The sequence below is a fragment of the Pongo pygmaeus genome, chromosome 14, assembly GCF_028885625.2.
Source record: "Pongo pygmaeus isolate AG05252 chromosome 14, NHGRI_mPonPyg2-v2.0_pri, whole genome shotgun sequence".
NCBI lineage: Eukaryota > Metazoa > Chordata > Mammalia > Primates > Hominidae > Pongo > Pongo pygmaeus.
Window position 1 is genome coordinate 123,040,699 of NC_072387.2, and position 18,346 is coordinate 123,059,044.

The window sequence follows — 18,346 nt, forward strand, 5'->3', positions numbered from 1 at the left end:
GGCCGTCCTGACCCAGTCACCTCTGAAAGGCATTGCCTCTCAATGCTGCCACAAGTTTCGAAGTTTGGTAGGGACGAACATTCCAACCACACCAAATGTGTATTTCAGAATTGCTAAAAGAATCGATTTAAAATGTTCTCAGCGCAGAAAACTGGTAAGTGGGTGAGGTGACGGATCGGTTAATTGGCTTGATTTAATCATTCCACTGAGGATACCTATAGCAAAACATCACTGGGTGCCCCATAAGTAGATACAATCATGATTTGTCAGTTAAACGTTGAAACATTTTTTTAAAAAGATAAACAGAGAAAAAGAAAGAGCTCTGAGACCCAGGCTCACTCAGCGGCTTTTTCTCACAGAAGAGGAAGGAGTCCGGGTCTCCCTGGGACCAGGTGCCTCGTGAGGCTCCGTGTGGGGCCGGGGACCCTGCAGGCCACGCCGGCTTCCCTGACTGATAAACCCAGAGCCGGGCCTTGTCGGTGAGAGGTCAGGGACTGCTGGCTGAGGCTTCTCCGGCGCTGCTCTTCACTCCCCTTGATGCCTGGAGTGAGACTATTTGCAGGGTTTATTTTTTTCAGCTTAGAGCTCGTTGGCGCGGAGTCAGAGCCCCTGCATCCCGGTGGCTCAGGCATTTGAGTGAAGGTTGGATCAGGAGGGAGAGGAGATGCAGCTGCCCCACGCATGGAGGAGAAGAGCTGTGAGCTGCAGCAGCCTCGTGTCTTTTTCCTCTCAACTTTCAGTTCAGAAAAATTTCAGACCTACAGAAAACTTGGGAGAGTCTCATAGTGAACAAACCTCAGCTGTGGTCATTAACAAAGTGCCCATTCGTGTGTGTGTGTACAAAAACACACAGACACATCACACACACACAGACATAGACACAGACATGTACACACATCACACAGACACATCACACAGACACAAAACACATCACATAGACACATACACAGACACACACACATATATACACATATACCCACACATACATCACATAAACACACACACATATCACACAGACATGCATACACTCAGAGACATACATCACACAGGCACAGAGACACATCACACACACACAGACCCACAAACACACACATATATACACATATACACACATCACATAAACACAGACACACACACACACGTTTTGCTGGTGAGAGCCGGCTCTGCCATTGTGTCTATTCATCCCAGATTGCTGACATGGTGTCTCCTGAGAGGAGCCACCCTCTGAGTAACCACAGGCGAGTCAGCATCACCGCCACACTGCCCTCTGGACGCCCACACATGGGGCTTTCTCCATGTGCCCCGTCATGTCCTTCCTGTATTTGTTAAAATTCAGGTCCAGTGAAGGACGGCGCCCCCGTCAGCTGTCCACCCTTCTCGGTCGTCTCTAATAAATCCAGGTCCAGTGAAGGACGGCGCCCCCGTCAGCTGTCCACCCATCTCGGTTGTCTCTAATAAATCCAGGTCCAGTGAAGGACGGCGCCCCCATCAGCTGTCCACCCATCTCGGTCGTCTCTAATCCACCCAGTTGTTGGTTTTTGTTTTGCTTTCTGTCTTTTGTGAGATTGAGATTTGAGAAGGGTTGAAGCCAGTTGCTTTGTGGAATATCCTTTCATCTGGTTTCCTTGTAATTATGTTCCACGTGGTCCTTTGGGGTGGGAATTCCGGTGGGTGAGCTTCTGGGGCAGCCCGTGGAGGCCCAGGATGTCCATGTGTCCCGTGATTGGGGCAATGTCATGCTCAGACGGCCAAGGAGGCATCTGGATTTCCCCAGGAGAAAGTGCCTCTCCTCTTGGTAATCAGTGGGTCACGTGTGGTGATGTTCAGGATGGGGCAAAGGTCCCGTGGCTGAGGTGTCCACTGACCGTTTCTGCCTGAATGGGTGGTTCGGTGGTGGTTGCCACAGGGCTGTGTTTTCAAGGGGAGCAGCAGGTGCCTGGCGTCTGCATCCATACCTGCCTGGGAGACTCCTTTCATTTCTTACTCCGTCACCTCCTGTGTCCCTGCAGCTGTGTCTCCGGTGATCTTCCCTGTATTCTCCGCCTCTGCAGAGTGAGGTTTTGCACTGATTGCGAAGTAAACATGCATGCCCCTTCAGGGTCCTGGCCCTTAGGGAGCTGGTTAACAAGTCGACCAGAAAAACAACCCGAATACTCCTCAACTCTTGATGGGAGCTCAGTTCACACGGCTCCAAATCGGTGAAATGCAACCAACGCTGGGCAGAACCTTGGCAGAACTTTGCTGGTGTCTGCTGAGAAGCCAGGGGGAGGTTCTGGGGCTTGGCTTGAGCTGTGGGGTGAGTGTGGGAGAGACAGCGAGCTCCCTCCCATCAATCAATCAACAGACTGTCCTATTTTCATAGTAGTCCCCGCCCAAATGTCATTCGAGTCCAATCTCAGGATCCTGGATGTTCGCCTGTTCTCAAGGTCTGCTTCCTGTGAAATTCATGGAGATTATTGTACATTCTGGAGTGGGAGTGCAATTGGATGTGTGTGTGCAGATTCTCCCTGTATTTTCTCCCAGGCTTTCTAGAGGACCATTTGCTAGGGGACCAGTCCCCAAACAGCCGCGCTTTTAGGATTGGTTTTAGGAGCAATGGCCTCACGCACACGGCAGCGACCATCCTGAGCACTCGTGTCTGAACATCCGCAGGAGCAGGGTCCATGCCCATTGTTTTCCTCACCCGGTCCAGCGTCTCTGATTCCAGCTCTAACGTCTTCTTCATCTGTTAACACAGAGACACAAACAAACTTTCAAATGCATATATTTATATAAACTTGTGTTTATTTTTTGGCTACTGTCAGACAAATGTAATTGGTGAGGTTTCAGCTGCTCTGAAATTAAATATAAAATGTCAAGCTGGATAGGTGTGGCTTGGAGCAGACCTTAAGGAATGTGATTTGAACTTACGGAGGGTTTTTCAAACAGGGTTCCCCAAAGTACCCAGTTCTACAAAGCTCCCAGCATGTCCTGTTGCTTTAGCTGCATTGGTAAATATATGCAGTAATTGTTTTGTGAGTCTCTAAGAATATTAACTCAGAAACCAGTGAACTCTTTTTCTATCTCCAGACTACAATGCTGTGGTCGTCACACATGTCTGTTCCTAAATTCATCCAGGTCAGCTCAGAAAATGAGCAATATTGTTTTCATATTAGATAGAAACCTATAGGATTACCTTATTGTTGAGTAATTTACAAAAAGGCTTGACAGCCTCCATCCTAAATTCTTCATCCAGTTACCATTTATACTTACCCCCATCTTTTAAAATAAAGTTTTTATTTTAGACCTTTCCCCAGCTTTTAATACAAATGGGTCGACTCCAATTCAGAGAAAATTTAATTTGCTGTTATATTTATTCAAAGTATGTGTTTGTGTACATCGTTAGCACCTTCTCACTCAGCTAGGATCTTCCAATTTATTCTATATAATATAATGATCCAATAACTTAAAATATGAAACCCAAAAAGTGAGCCGAGGAAGAGGGGTCATGTTTGATGCTGGCAGAGCCTCCAGGGACCGGCCTTGCTGCGGGGGTACGCTTCACTCCCAGAGGCTTTAGGGGCAAATAGCTGCACCTGTTGGAGACGTGAACCCCCCCCCCAAAACACACACACACACACACACACACCTGGCTTCATCTCCGAGCTTCAGGCTCTCAGCTTGTCCTTAAAGATCCAGGTGATAAAAACGACAGTGAAATGTAGAAGAGCATGATTCATTGCACCTCCAGAAAAAAACTGGTTTTCCGTAAATAGTGGTGTCCAATTTCTCAGCAATGTGAGGGATTTTCAGTCCGCTCCTTGCTGAGACACAGAATCTGCCCTGGGGCGTCCCACTCTTTGGGGCTTGCTTCTCAAAGGAGAACTGCCCAGGCGCCCCATCCACCAGGATCGCGCTCCCCGCAGATGCTCAGCTCACGATTCCCTGCTTGTAATTCAGCCTGTCCATCACACCATCTCACCCACACGTGCTCCCTGCAGAAGGTGAATGGCCGTGGCCTTAGTCTACGTCCAGGGGTCGTGTGAGATGGTGGGGCAGAGAGGGCTCAGATGCAGGGCCCCTCCAGAGTACTTCCCTGAGGGCCGCAGCTGGAGGGAATGGGTGTGGAGAGCAGCGGAGACAGGAGAGTCCCCCGGGAGCCATCAGCCTCCCCTCCCTCATCCACTCTGCAGCAGACACCCACAGAGCACCTGCCAAGTGTGCCAGCCACTAAGGGCCATGGTCCCTGCCCTCCCCACGCAATGCAAATGAAGCAGAGGTCTCCATGGGAGGGGTCCTGTGGGAAAGGTGTGCAGTGTCCACCCAGCAACAGGACATTGTCCACCTGCCCTGGATGGGGAGGGTGGCCGCCCAGCGACTGTGCCCTTAGTTTATGCACATGGGGCAGGGACACATCTCTGGTTTTAATTCCTACAAGGCAGGTGACCTGGTCCATGTTTGGGTGCTGAGTGTTTGGGAACTGAGTGTTTGGGTGCTGAGTGTTTAGGTGCTGTGTGGGTGCGGAGTGTTTGGGTGCTGAGTGTTTGGGTGCTGAGTGTTTAGGTGCTGTGTGTTTAGATGCTGTGTGGGTGCGGAGTGTTTGGGTGCTGAGTGTTTGGGCACTGAGTGGGCGCTGAGTGTTTGGGCGCTGAGTGTTTGGGCACTGAGTGTTTGGGCGCTGAGTGTTTGGACACTGAGTGTTTGGGTGCTGAGTGTTTAGGTGCTGTGTGGGTGCGGAGTGTTTGGGTGCTGAGTGTTTAGGTGCTGTGTGTTTAGGTGCTGTGTGTTTGGGCGCTGAGTGGGCGCTGAGTGGGTGCTGAGTGGGTGCGGAGTGTTTGGGTGCTGAGTGTTTAGGTGCTGTGTGTTTGGGTGCTGAGTGTTTGGGCACTGAGTGTTTGGGTGCTGAGTGTTTGGGTGCTGAGTGTTTAGGTGCTGTGTGGGTGCGGAGTGTTTGGGTGCTGAGTGTTTAGGTGCTGTGTGTTTGGGTGCTGAGTGTTTGGGTGCTGAGTGTTTAGGTGCTGTGTGGGTGCGGAGTGTTTGGGTGCTGAGTAGGTGCTGTGTGTTTGGGTGCTGAGTAGGTGCTGTGTGTTTGGGTGCTGAGTGTTTAGGTGCTGAGTGGGCACTGAGTAGGGGCTGAGTGTTTGGGTGCTGAGTGTTTAGGTGCTGTGTGTTTGGGTGCTGAGTGTTTCGGCGCTGAGTGGGTGCTGAGTGTTTGGGTGCTATGTGTTTGGGTGCTGAGTGCTTGGGTGCTGTGTGGGTGCTGAGTGGGCGCTGAGTGGGTGCTGAGTGGGTGCTGAATGTTTGGGTGCTGTTTAGGTGCTGTGTGTTTTGGTGCTGAGTGTTTAGGTGCTGTGTGTTTGGGTGCTGAGTGTTTGGGTGCTGTTTAGGTGCTGTGTGGGTGCTGAGTGGGTGCTGTGTTTGGGTGCTGTGGGTGCGGAATGTTTGGGTGCTGTTTTGGCACTGAGTGGGTGCTGAGTGGGTGCTGAGTGTTTGGGTGCTGTATGTTTGGGCGCTGAGTGTTTGGGTGCTGAGTGTTTGGGCGCTGAGTGTTTGGGTGCTGTATGTTTGGGCGCTGAGTGCTTGGGTGCTGAGTGTTTGGGCACTGAGTGTTTGGGTGCTGTGTATTTGGACACTGAGTGTTTGGGCGCTGAATGTTTAGGTGCTGTGTGTTTGGGTGCTGAGTGTTGGGCGCTGAGTGGGTGCTGAGTGTTTTGGCACTGTTTGGGTGCTGAGTGTTGGGTGCTGAGTGTTTGGGTGCTGAGTGTTTAGTAGCTGTGTGTTTGCTGTGTGTTTGGGTGCTGAGTGTTTAGTAGCTGTGTGTTTGCTGTGTGTTTGGGTGCTGAGTGGGCACTGTGTGGGCGCTGAGTGGGCGCTGAGTGTTTGGGTGCTGTGTGTTTGGGTGCTGTGTGTTTGGGTGCTGTGTGTTTGGATGCTGAGTAGGCGCTGAGTGTTTTGGTGTTGAGTGTTTGGGTGCTGAGTGTTTCGGCGCTGTTTGCGTGCTAAGTGTTTGGGTGCTGAGTGTTTCAGCGCTGTTTGGGTGCTGAATGTTTGCGTGCTGAGTGTTTGGGTGCTGAGTGTTTCGGCGCTGTTTGGGTGCTGAGTGGGCGCTGAGTGTTTGGGTGCTGAGGACAGACTTGTCAAGGTCTTGCTACTAGGATTCCACAACTGTGGAAAAGGCATTGTATAATCCTGAGTGAGGTCCCAGCCACTTATGTTGCAATCCCAGAGCTGGGTTGGAACTTGGGGTGTGCGATCTAGAATTCCCGCCTGAGACCATGTTGTCAGCAGTAGAGATGAGCCCAGGTGTCCCTGCAGCCAGCGTGGCCGGAGGGCCCAGCCTTGGCCCACGCCCCACACGTCCCCTGACTTCAGACCCTATCCCAGCTTCCTGACCTCAGGGCCCTCTTCTTATGGTCCTCGCTAGGCCAGCCTGGACATTGGAGTGTAGCTGGGACAGTGCCCAGGCAGGACATCCTGGCGAGTCGGTCACTCCTTCTCTAGTCCTTGCTGCTATATTCCTTTCGGGCTTTAGGGCAATGCCATTCTTTTCTATGTCATATTTTAGGTGCATTTAACTTAGTTATCCAGAAATCAAACTCAGTTGCTTCACAATTTCTTTTTTGGTGATGGGGTCTCCCTGGATTTCAGCATCTGGACATAACTTGGCATCGAGAGCAGCTGTCACTGCACATCTGTCATCGCGGCTTTTGAGCGCTTCCTTGGTGCAGGCATCCACTGAATGCCAGCACGCCTTGGTCCATTTCATCTTCGAAAGGGTGTCATGAGTAGACACTGCTGCTCTCCCCACTTTCCCAATGGAGAAGCTGAGACACAGACAAGGGGAGTGACCTACCCAAGGTCCCACGCCTTGTAAGAGGCAGAGCCGGTTTCCAAATAAATTCATGTAACTGTGTCCAAGGCCGTGTGTGCACACCAGGGCACAAGATTATTTTTATTTTTGTAGGTAACACACATATGTGTCTATGTTGCTTTTATAAAATTTGACAAGTGTCTTGGTTTCCTGGAGCCATGGTAACAAAGTAACTACAGACTGGCCACTGGACGCACAGAAGCCGTTCCCTCCCAGCCCTGGAGGCGGAGTCTGAACTCAGGCGTGGCCGGGGCAGGCTCCTTCCAAGGCTACGGGGAGCGTCTCTCTGCTCGAGGCCTCTCTCCAGCTTCTGGCCTGGCTGCCTCCTGGGTCTCCCTGGGTGTGGAAGCACCTCCCCAGCCTCCACCAGCAAATTCTCTGGGAGCTCTCCACGCGGTGCTGGGATCAGGGCCTGCCCTAATGACCTCGTTTTAGCTTGGTTACCTCTGTAAAGACACCGTCACCAACCAAGGTCACATTCGGAGGCACTGGGAGTTAGGCTTCAACATCATAATTTGGGGGGACACAGCTCAGCCCCAACAACTGTCGTAAGCTTTGGAATTTTACATTTGTAAGCAGCATAACGTTCTACCAAGGCATGAGGCTTTTCCTCTTTTCTTTTAGAAAAGGGTGATGCTTCTAACAGAGGCCAGCATCTCTACCACGTTTATCTCAGCATAAACCTGCGGTGTTGAGGATGCCCAGCCCGCGAGCTGCGCCTCCCCGGTCAGCCCAGCGTGCAGGCACCACGCTGGGGGGCTGCTGTCCGCACAGCACGCTGCAGGCTCTTGTCTCTCGCCCTCTCCCGCAGGCATCTTTCCCGGCAAACCTGCAGCTCGTCCTCGTGCTTCGCCCGACGGGTTTTTTCCAAAGGACTCTCTCCGACATCGCTTTCAAATTCAATAGAGATGACTTTAAGATGAAGGTGCCGGTAAGTGCCCCCCGCCTCTGTCCTGCGGGAGCAGAACAGAACTAATTGCCGTCCTGGCCTATCTGTGATCATTGAAATCCTCAAGGAGCTGACTTCAGGGCCACGCGGTCAACAAAACCCCACAGGACCTGGTGGGAAGTTGCACCTCCTCAATGCTGTCAGAAGCAGCGCAATCCTTTCTTCCTCCACCCCGCCCCCAGCCCCCACCCCACCAGAGGTGCACAGAGCATCAACCTCAGACAGGCCACCATGTGGGCATCCCAGCAGGACGCAGGTCACGTGACATTCATACCCCCAGGAAAACTGCAGAACTCGAGACCCTAAGGGCTGAGAGTTCCCCCGCCGACCTGTGAGGAACTCAGCCCAGGCACTGCCTGCGCCCCAGGAATGAGAGAAGGGCTGGGAGGGAGCTGTAAGCATCTCTGGACCTGGGAGGGAGCACCCACTGCTGACAGGGAAGGGCCAGACCTGTCCTGGAGCAGCCAACAGGGTGACCCCTGCCCCATCGCCACCACACTATCCCGGCACAGGGCAGCGTCTCCCAACCCTGCCCACTGAGAAAGCACCTTCAGCCCTGATCCACTGTCCTTTAAAGAACAAAGGCTTCACAAAGTCCCTTAGAGCCTGTGGAGCCCGGTCACCAGCCCGAGCCGTGTAGCTCCCCCGGAGATCCCTAGTCAGCTGCCTCGGCGAGCTCACATCTTCTCTGCCACAAAGAGAACAGAGACATGTGGGCCAGCACCAGGCACCTCAGAGCCCCCCACGGCACCAGCCAGACACTGCTGGAAACCAGGCAATCTGGGGTGCAGGTCGCTCACTGTGAAGCTACTCCTTGTGCCCTGGGAATCAGGTGGCACCAGCCCTCCTCCTCCACCCTCATTGCACTACAGCCTCAATGCCAAACATGCAAGAGCCCTTCTCTGACAGAGAAGAAAACTGGACCTGGGGCCTTTCCCCGTGTACTGCCCCCTTCCCCTCCCCTTCCCTCCCCCTCTCCCTCCTTTCCCTCCCCTCCCTTCCCCTCCCCCTCCTTTCCCTCCCTTCCCCCTCCCCTCTTTTCCCCCTCCCCCTCCTTTCCCCCTCCCCCTCCTTTCCCCCTCCCCCTCCTTTCCCCCTCCCCCTCCTCCTCCCCTCTTTTCCCCCTCCCCTTCCTCCTCTCCCTCCCCCCTCCTCTCCCCCTGCCCGAGACAGCCCTGGGGGCCACAAGGCCCCATCCACTCTACCCAACCCCATGCAGTCCACTCCGGGTGTCGCCCATGACCCTGGTGCCTGGCCTGCAGCAGTAACTGCAGGTGCAGGGCGGTCTGCATGGCACCCATGGGGCTCTGTGCCATCATGCTTTGGTGGCCCCAGAACCACCAGCTTCCAAGCCATTGGGAAGCTCTGTGCATGCACCGTTTTTCGTAGCCTTGGAGAAGCCTTAGTTTCTGAACAGTCCGTTCCCTAGAGACGACCAGCGACAAAACCGTGCAGAGCAGGGACTTGTGGGCAGTGGGAGGCTCATGTCCTGACACCAGGATGAGCTAGGCATTGCGTGTGCAGCTCAGCACCCCGCAGACAGCGCCTCTCGTGGTGGCATGTGCAGCTCAGCACCCCGCAGACAGCGCCTCTCGTGGTGGCATGTGCAGCTCAGCGCCCCGCAGACAGCGCCTCTCTTGGTGGCGTGTGCAGCTCAGCGCCCCGCCGACAGCACCTCTCATGGTAGCGTGTGCGTGTTATGGCCCTTATGGTAGAGATAACTCCATGCGCCCTCCTTCCCTCCTATTTGGCAGGCACTGCACACTAGCCATAGGCTTTGTGACCACAGACGTGTCACGGGGAGCAAGACTGACCTCGCGGGTCATCCATGCCACAGGCTCCCCTGCACAATGGCTCCACAGCAAGCCGTCAAAATGGGTTTCACAAAAATCACTGGCATCTTCAAACTCACAGCCCCACTTAAATAATTCTTGAAATTAGAGTGGATGTTGTGAAGGATGCAGTTGTTGACACGTGTGTCCGTGTTTCAGTGCTGTGTGCTGAACTCAGCCGTAGAAAGGAGACATGAGGGAGAACAGTGGCCCCGGCACCTCTGCTGCCGTGACTGACTATCCAAACCCATGGATGGAGTGACCTCAAAAAGGGCAAGAGAAGTGCAGAAAAATGAAGACAAGGCATGTGTAGAGGAGCTTATTCGGCCGTCACAACCACAGGTTTCCCGGGTAACCATAACCGTATGGGAACTGCCAGCCACTCTCCCCATCCGGCCTCAGTGGTGGTGTGTTGATTTCAACTGGTGTCTACAATGACCGCGGGGTATTTTCGGCAGGAACAGGGACAAAAATGATCATCTTTGCCATCAGAGCACTGTTTGATGATGTTGCTGGAGGAGGTGTAAACGCCTATTGCGTGTCCTTGGCCGTCACAGGCCACACTCGTGTTGAGTTTTGTGCACCTCCAACAGCGCCATTTGCTGCTCACCGTGGCATGATGAGCTCAGGCACAACATGCCCATTTACAAAGGAGGCAGCTGAGACACAGAGAGAGTGGGCGGCTGGCCTGCGGGCGAGTGGGACCCACATCCGGGTCCACACAGGTCTGAGGCCAGGTACCCCTGTCCGCACAGCCGCCCACAGTGTCCAGACACCCCTGCCTAAACAGCCGCCCACAGCGTCCAGACACCCCTGCCTAAACAGCCGCCCACAGCGTCCAGGCGCCCCGTCCGCTCAGCCGCCCACAGTGTCCAGACACCCCTGCCTAAACAGCCGCCCACAGCATCCAGACACCCCTGTCCACACAGCCGCCCACGGTGTCCAGGTGCCCCTGTCTGCACAGCTGCCCCCAGTGTTCAGGCGCCCCGTCCACACAGCTGCCCATGTTGTCCAGGGTTTGGATAAAATCTAGGCTTTGCTTTGCAAGCTGTCAGACGGGACCACAAAATGGGTCTCCTGAGGTTTAGCTCAGGGGTTATTTGACACCACATCATGTATTATTAAATACTGTATCAGTCTAGAGTGGAGACTCTCAACTGGGGGTGATTTTGCCAGATAGTCAGTCACGGCAGCAGAGGTGCCAGGGCCACTGTTCTCCCTCATGTCTCCTTTCTACGGCTGAGTTCAGCACACAGCACTGAAACACGGACACACATGTGTCAACAACTGCATCCTTCACAACATCCACTCTAATTTCAAGAATTATTTAAGTGGGGCTGTGAGTTTGAAGATGCTGGTGATTTCTGTGAAACCCATTTTGACGGCTTGCTGTGGAGCCATTGTGCAGGGAAGCCTGTGGCATGGATAACCCATGAGGTTGGTCTTGCTCCCCGTGACACATCTGTGGTCACAAAGCCTATGGCTAGTGTGCAGTGCCTGCCAAATAGGAGGGAAGGAGGGCGCACGGAGTTATCTCTATCATAAGGGCCATAACACGCACACGCTACTACGAGAGGTGCTGTCGGCGGGGCGCTGAGCTGCACACGCAACCACAAGAGGCGCTGTCGGCGGAGCTCTGAGCTGCATCCCATCCACACAGCCACCCACAGCATCCAGGTGCCCCCATCTGCACAGCCACCCACAGCGTCCAGGTGCCCCCATCCACACAGTCACCTGCCGTGTCCAGGTGCCCCCATCTGCACAGCCACCCACAGCATCCAGGTGCCCCCATCCACACAGCCGCCCGCAGCATCCAGGCAGACGTGGTCCTCTCTGTGCTGCTAGGTGTTCTGCTGATGGGGCAGCTCTTTTGGGAGCCAACAATAATCCCAAACACCACCACGCATTCCCTTTCTCCTCCAGGTCATAATGCTGAGCTCCGTACCAGACTTACACGGTTACATCGATAAGTCGCAGCTGACCGAGGACCTGGGCGGGACCCTGGACTACTGCCACTCCCGGTGGCTGTGCCAGCGCACGGTGAGCCGCGTCGGGGCCAGCGGGGCTGGCTGATACCAGCTCGAGTACTTCCACAGAATTGCTCTTGCATTACAACACGGCCCTTTCCAAAAACATGTTCACATTAACAGTCGTTTTCTTTCCCAAGAATGAGGAGATGGTCTCAGTGGACCTTAGTCATTGTAAAGAAGTAACATGAGTAATAAGTTTGGGAGTGGCTTTCTCTGGGCTTGGAGACCAAAAAAAAAACCAAAAAAACCCCTTGCATTGTGGTTTGCAACACTCACTGCTCTCAACAGGGAGAGGCAGCGCAGGCACAGGCGACTCTAGGTGATGGGCACGTGTGTAGAGTGTGCCTGGTATGTTTCTGAAGAGGTCGAGGAGGGCAGGACGCTATGGGAAGGCGTTCACCGTCCTCACATCAGGCGGTCTCGCCTGATGGGTCTGTGCGGGAACCATTTCCGCCGGTGTCTGCTTTCAGGGCAGCAGGAGGTGGGTGCAGTGCACAAGGCATGCAATTGTGTTTTCTCTGTCCCCAAGGCCATCGAAAGTTTCGCCCTCATGGTGAAGCAGACGGCTCAGATGCTGCAGTCCTTCGGGACCGAGCTGGCCGAAACAGAGCTGCCCAATGACGTCCAGTCGACAAGCTCAGTGCTGTGTGCTCACACAGAGAAGAAGGACAAGGCGAAGGTACATGGGGGGCACTCCGGTTGGAAGCTGTGGGGGGCTCCGGTCAGTCGGAAGCTGCGCAGGGCTCCGGTCGGAAGCTGCAGGGGGTCTTCCGTCCCAGTGGGAGTTTGTGTCAGCAGCACGTAAGACCAAGAAGTCAGCAGGCTTGAGATGCCTTTTGATGGCGATTAGCTCGGCAACCTCTCTGATGAGAATGGAATAAAAGGAGTGTAAATGAACCCTGTAGATTGCCAGCTGCGGCTGCCGTTCTGGCGTTGGGTCAACCGTTGGCCCTGGGCGGCTGTGGCTTCAGGAGTGGGATCAGGGGCGGCTCTCCTCTCAGGAGCACTTTTGGCTGTCTGTGTGGGGAGCTCCCGAATAGACATCTCTTGCTTCTGAGTGTGACCGAGACAGGATGTCTGTGCCGGTTTCTCATGCCGAGCAGGCGATGAAGTGGTGGTTGGAATTGCTGTTTGCAGAACACTCCCAGTGCTCACGTGTCCACAGCACTTGCTGGAACAAATGTATTCTGAGGAGCACATGCTCCCTGCTCTGTTCTGCCCCTGGCCCACCGGCACGCTGCTGGCTTTGCAGCAGTGGTGGCCCAGGGCCATGACCTGCTGGTGTGTCCCCGAGGACTGTGCCTCTGTGCTCACCGGGCCACTCCACCGTGAGAACACTGAGGACCAGGAGCAGGCACCATGAGAAAGCCTGGTCTCCGGTGACTCTTTCACCTCAACCCGTTGCCCTGAGTGACCTGTAATGGCAGCTCTGCCCCGGGGCACACAGGAGTGAGTGAGTCCCCGACATCGGCCCGCCTGCCCGCACAACCCCACAGAAGAGACTGGGAAGACTCAGGGGTCGGGGATTGACCCCTTCCTCAGCCCCGCCCCCTCAAGAGCAAGGCCCCACGAGGGCTGCGCTGTGTGCCTGGACGGGGCCGGGGTGCGAGGCTGCATTCTCTCCACAGGAGGATTTGAGGCTGGCACTAAAAGAGGGGCACAGTGTCCTGGAGAGCCTCAGGGAGCTGCAGGCTGAGGGCTCAGAGTCCAGTGTGAACCAGGACCAGCTTGACAACCAGGCCACCGTGCAGAGGTGAGGCCCGGCCGCCTTCATGCCCTCATCCTGTCCCAGTCCAGGGCAGGATCCTCTCAAGCACACAGCTTCTGCGAAAGAAAGAGGCCATGGAAAAAGCAAGCAGCGTGGCAGGCAACCCCACTCCCGGCCAGGGCCAGCACAGCAGCCAGCCTCCAAGCCTCTGTGTGGACCTGGCTCCTCCTGCTGAAATGCTTTTCTCTTGAACCCCACAGAAAGCCACTGTTTTGGGGACAATTTCCTAGAGCAAACACCCTTTTGCAGGCATGAAGGAGGTGTTAGGGGAAGCAGAGGCGATGGAGCGCCTCAGACCTGGGGCTTCTGCATTCCAAGCGGGGCTTCCACGGACAGGGAGAAAGCTCGGGGTTCTCCTCGCTGCAGCTAGTGTTTCTTACTTTCATTGTAAAAGGTGTGATTCTCATATTTCTCCCTTGGGCTTCCAGCTTTTTAGCAGCACAGGGTAGAGCACTTGTGTGCTCGGCATGGTGCTCTAGGATGTCCAGAACTCCCTGAGCGTCCCCCTCACCTCCCCCAGAACTCCCCGAGCCTCCCCCGTCCCATCCTCCCCAAGACTCCCCAAGCCTCCCCTGTCCCATCTGGCTGGTGGGTGCTATCAGCCCCGCCTCCCAGCTGAGGAGCAGGACCCGCACAGCTGGACAGTGGCTTGTCCGGCAGGGCCGTGCGGGGCGCACCCAGGCCTGGACCAAGCTGGTCCTTTTGACTTTCAGCTGTCTTTGACTCCCACGCAGTGTGGCCCACGCCCTGAGCTGCCTTCTGTGCCAGGGACACGCCAGAGGCCCCGGGGGCTCAACGGCGCATCCTTGAGGGGCTCCTCGTAGATGGGGTGCCGTGACCCACGAGGCAGAGGCTGCAGCACAGCCCATGAGGGTGGGCCCTGTCCTGGCCTGTGTCGGGCACCTTGTCAGCTTCCCAAAGACTCAGTTTCCTCATCTATAAAGTGAAGCTGATCCGTGCACACGCCTGGCAGGGTGGGCGTGGGGCTGACTGGGTGGTGCACAGCTGGAGTCCCAGCTACTCGGAGGCAGAGGTTGCAGTGAGCCGAGATTGCACCACTGCACCCAGCCCAGGTGATGGAGCCAGACCCTATCTCAAAAAATAAATTTTAAAAAAAGTTTTTTAATTTTTTAAAAATAAAAATGAACAAACTCGGCGGCTCAGCCTAGTCGCAGTGACCTAGAGGGAGAGAAGCAAGAAGGAAAGCACACAGCCCCTGATGCTTTCTCCAGGGCCTCCCTCCCATGCTGACCGCCCTGAGCACCCGCAGATCCCAGGTTTAGGTGCAGGGAGTGAGCGGAGGCCAGGATCTCAGGAAGGCCCGGGGTGGAGATGAGCCTTGGGGTCGCTCGAACACCCACTGCGCTCCACGTTTCGTGGGGCGCCGGGGGCCACACAGACAGTCAACTCCTCCTCTTTCCCAGGCTCCTGGCCCAGCTGAACGAAACCGAGGCTGCCTTCGATGAGTTCTGGGCAAAGCATCAGCAGAAGCTGGAGCAGTGTCTGCAGCTCCGGCACTTTGAGCAGGGCTTCCGGGAGGTGAGTGTCCCTGGGTGGAGCCAGCAGCCGCCCTGATGCCCACGGGGCCTCCTGTGCCTGTGCCCTGGTCCCAGTGCCAGGAGCTGAGCCGTGCCACCCAGTTGACTTTGGCTTAATGCAGAAAAGTCTCCACTTGCCAGGTGGAGCCTGTGAGATGAAGTCAGGCTGAGCCTTGAAATGCACGATTGATGACTGCATCATTGTATAGAAAGGTGATTGAAAATCGGCTCACTGGGATGCACTTACACTGCATTATTCGTAAAGTAGCAGGAAGCCTTTGCTCCCCCTTCATAGTCATTTGCATGCTCCTTTATTCAGCATGCACGTAGGATGTGCCTGCTGTGTGCCAGACTGTAGGACGGCATCACAGTCATGAGGTGCACGGCAACACGGCCAGTGCAGCCAGACCCAGACGTCTCCCTCCTGCAGCCCTTCGTGGACTCACCCGTGTTCCTCCCAGCCCACCCCTCCTCAGCCCCCGGCAACCACTCATCTGTTTCCGTGGCTGTACTTTTGCCATTTCAAGAATGTGACATAAAGGAATCCCACAGAATGTCACTCTTGGGATTGGTTTGTTTGCTCAGCACAGCTCTCTGCAGACCCCCAGGTGCCGGTGGCTCACTCATTGTGTTCCCCGGTGTGGACGGACCACAGTTCTTTCAATCATTCACCTGTTGAAGGGTATCTGGGTTGTTTCTGGATTTGAGTATTACAGATAAAGCTGTTACAAACATTCATATACTGATGTTGGTGTAAATGTAAGTTTTCATTTCTTTGACTTAAATGCCCAGAATGTAATTGCAGGGTTATATAGTAGTTGCATGTTTCATTTAAGAAAGTGCCAAACGGTTCTCAGCGTATGAGAGACTAGTTGCTTCCCCTTTCCCCAGCACGTGGTGGTGTAGTGATTCTTTATATTATGCTCACATCCTGATGTGTGTGCCATGGACTCTCACGGTGGTTTTCCATTGCGTTTCACCAGTGCTGATGGCGCTAAACACCTTTCCACGTGCTTATTTGCCATTCGCATATCCTCTTTGGTAAAATGTCTTATTTCTGTTGCCCATTTTCTAACTGGATTGTTTGGTTTTGTGCTTTTGTTTTACGGTTTTGTTACATTTTGAGAATTCCTTATATACTGCAGATACTAGTTCTTTGTCACATATGTGGTTTGCGAATATTTTCTCCTGGTCTGTAACTTTTCTTTTCATCCTCTTAACAGGGTTTTTCACGTAGCCAAAGCATTTAATTTTGACGAACTCCAATTTGTCAATTTCTCCTTTTAAGGATTATACTTTTGGTCCTAGATTCCAAGTATATTCCCCTAAGCCTTTTTCCCCCCAAATCTCATAGTTTTACATTGAAGTCTATGACCTAATTTGAGCTAATTTTTGTATAAGGTATGAGAATTAGATCATGATTTGTTTTACCTCTGGATGTCCAATTGCTGTAGCACTGTTTGTTGAAAAGGCCCTTTCTTCCACTGGATTTCTTCTCCACCGTTGTCAAAACTCTGGGCACATTTGTGTGGGTCTGTTCTGGAGACTTTCTATTCAATTACATTTATCTACATACCTGTTCCTCTGTCTGAACCACGAGGTCTTAATTACTGCAACTACATAATGTCTTGAAATCAAGTACACTCATTCTTCCCTCTTTGTTTTCTTTTTCAAAATTGTGTTAGCTTCTAGTTCTTTTGCCTTTTCATGCCAATTTTAAAATTATCTTGTCTACATATATAAAAACAAATTTCCTGGGGTTTTCACAGGAGTTGTGTTAAACCTATATTTTAAGGAGAATCAATGTGTTTACTGTGTTGAGTCTTCTAGTCAACAAACATGGTATTCTCAACATTTGATTTCTTTCACCAGTGTCGAGTAGTTCTCAGCACACAAGTTCAGTACGTATTTTGTTTGACTTACCTTTAATATTCCATTTTAAGAAGTCACCACAGTATTATATTTTTAATTTTGGCATTTATGTATTCATTGCTGCATATAGAAATACGATTGATTTTTGTATATTTGTATTGTCTCCTGCGACCTTGCTGAGCACACGTATTCGAGATGGTTTTTTGTAAAGTCCTTGAAATTTTCCATATAGACCATCATGTCATGTGCAAATAAGGACAGTTTGGTTTCTTCCTTTTTGAAGATATGCCTTTTATTCCACCCCCACCTGCAACACCCTGCCCCACCGCGTACTGCCCCCAACTAGAGCTTCCACCATCTGATAAGAGTGGCGAGGCTGGACATCTCTGCCTTGTCCCCAACCTTAGGAGGAAAGTGTTTAGTTTTTCACTATCAGGTGTAATGTTAGTTGTAGGATTGTTGTAGATGCTCAATAAAACTATCTGGGCCTAGAGATTTCTTTGGGAGACTTTTAAAATTATGAATTCAGTGTCCTTAATAGTTATGCAACTATTGAAACTATCTGTTTCACAATGAGATGTAGTAGTGTGTTTTTCAAGGCAATGTGTAGGTTGTTTATAGTATTCTTTTTTTATCTTTTTGATATCTGCAGGGTCTGTAGTGATATTCCCTGTTTCATTTCTGATATTTGTAATTTGCATCTTCTTTCTTTTTTTCTTTGTCAATCTAGATTGAGATGTTATCACTCCTCATCTTTCCAAAGAACTAGTTCTTTGTTTCATTAGTCTTCTCTGTTGTTTTCTGTTCTCAATTTAATTGATTTCTGGTCCTACCTTTATTATTTCTATGAATTGTTTTGGTGGGAACTTACATGCTTTATTTGAGACTATTCCTCTTTTCTAACATACATATTTAATAAGAACACTATAAATTTCCCTCTCATCACTGATTTAGCTGTGTTCCACAAATTTTGATGTATTATATTTTCTTTTTCATTTAGTCCAGCTTTTTTTTTTTTCCAGTTTCCCTTGGAACTTCCTCTTTGATCCATTGATTATTTAAATGTATGTTGTTTGGCTTCCATTGTTCAGAGATTTTCCTGTTGTCTTTCCATTCTTGATTTCAGGTTTGATTCATTGTGATCCGAGAACATCCTCTGTATGATTTCAGTTCTTATAAATGTGTTGACATTTGTTTTACGGCCCAAGAATATGGTCTTTCTTGGTATATGTTCCTTGCTTGAAAAGAATGTGTATTCTGCTATTGTTAGGTGAAGTTTTATAAATATCAGTTAGATCCCGTTGGTTGATTGTATTGAGTTCTTCTATATCCGAGCTAGTTTCTGAGAGGTGGTGCATTATCCATAACTCAGTGGCTGTGGGTAGCATGGAGGGAAGTCTCACACATCAGCTGGGCCACATGCAGGGGGTTCAAGGATGGACAAGAATCCCGCCTTCCTGGCCTTCAACCCCAGGCCGTCTGAACTACAACCCCCTTGGCACTGGGA

The 18,346-nt window shown here is 52.3% G+C and overlaps 1 protein-coding gene across 21 annotated transcripts in view; it reads left to right on the forward strand.

Moving 5' to 3' along the window:
- The window catches only part of MCF2L (MCF.2 cell line derived transforming sequence like), a 207,539-nt gene that overhangs the window by 162,179 nt on the left and 27,014 nt on the right, over positions 1 to 18,346 (forward strand). For all 21 annotated transcript variants that reach the window (XM_063651184.1, XM_054447041.2, XM_063651191.1 and 18 more), the window contains 5 exons: positions 7,662 to 7,781; positions 11,555 to 11,671; positions 12,191 to 12,340; positions 13,290 to 13,414; positions 14,854 to 14,968. In XM_063651184.1, coding sequence (XP_063507254.1) covers positions 7,662 to 7,781; positions 11,555 to 11,671; positions 12,191 to 12,340; positions 13,290 to 13,414; positions 14,854 to 14,968 — 627 coding nt within the window. The remainder of the gene's footprint in view (positions 1 to 7,661; positions 7,782 to 11,554; positions 11,672 to 12,190; positions 12,341 to 13,289; positions 13,415 to 14,853; positions 14,969 to 18,346) is intronic.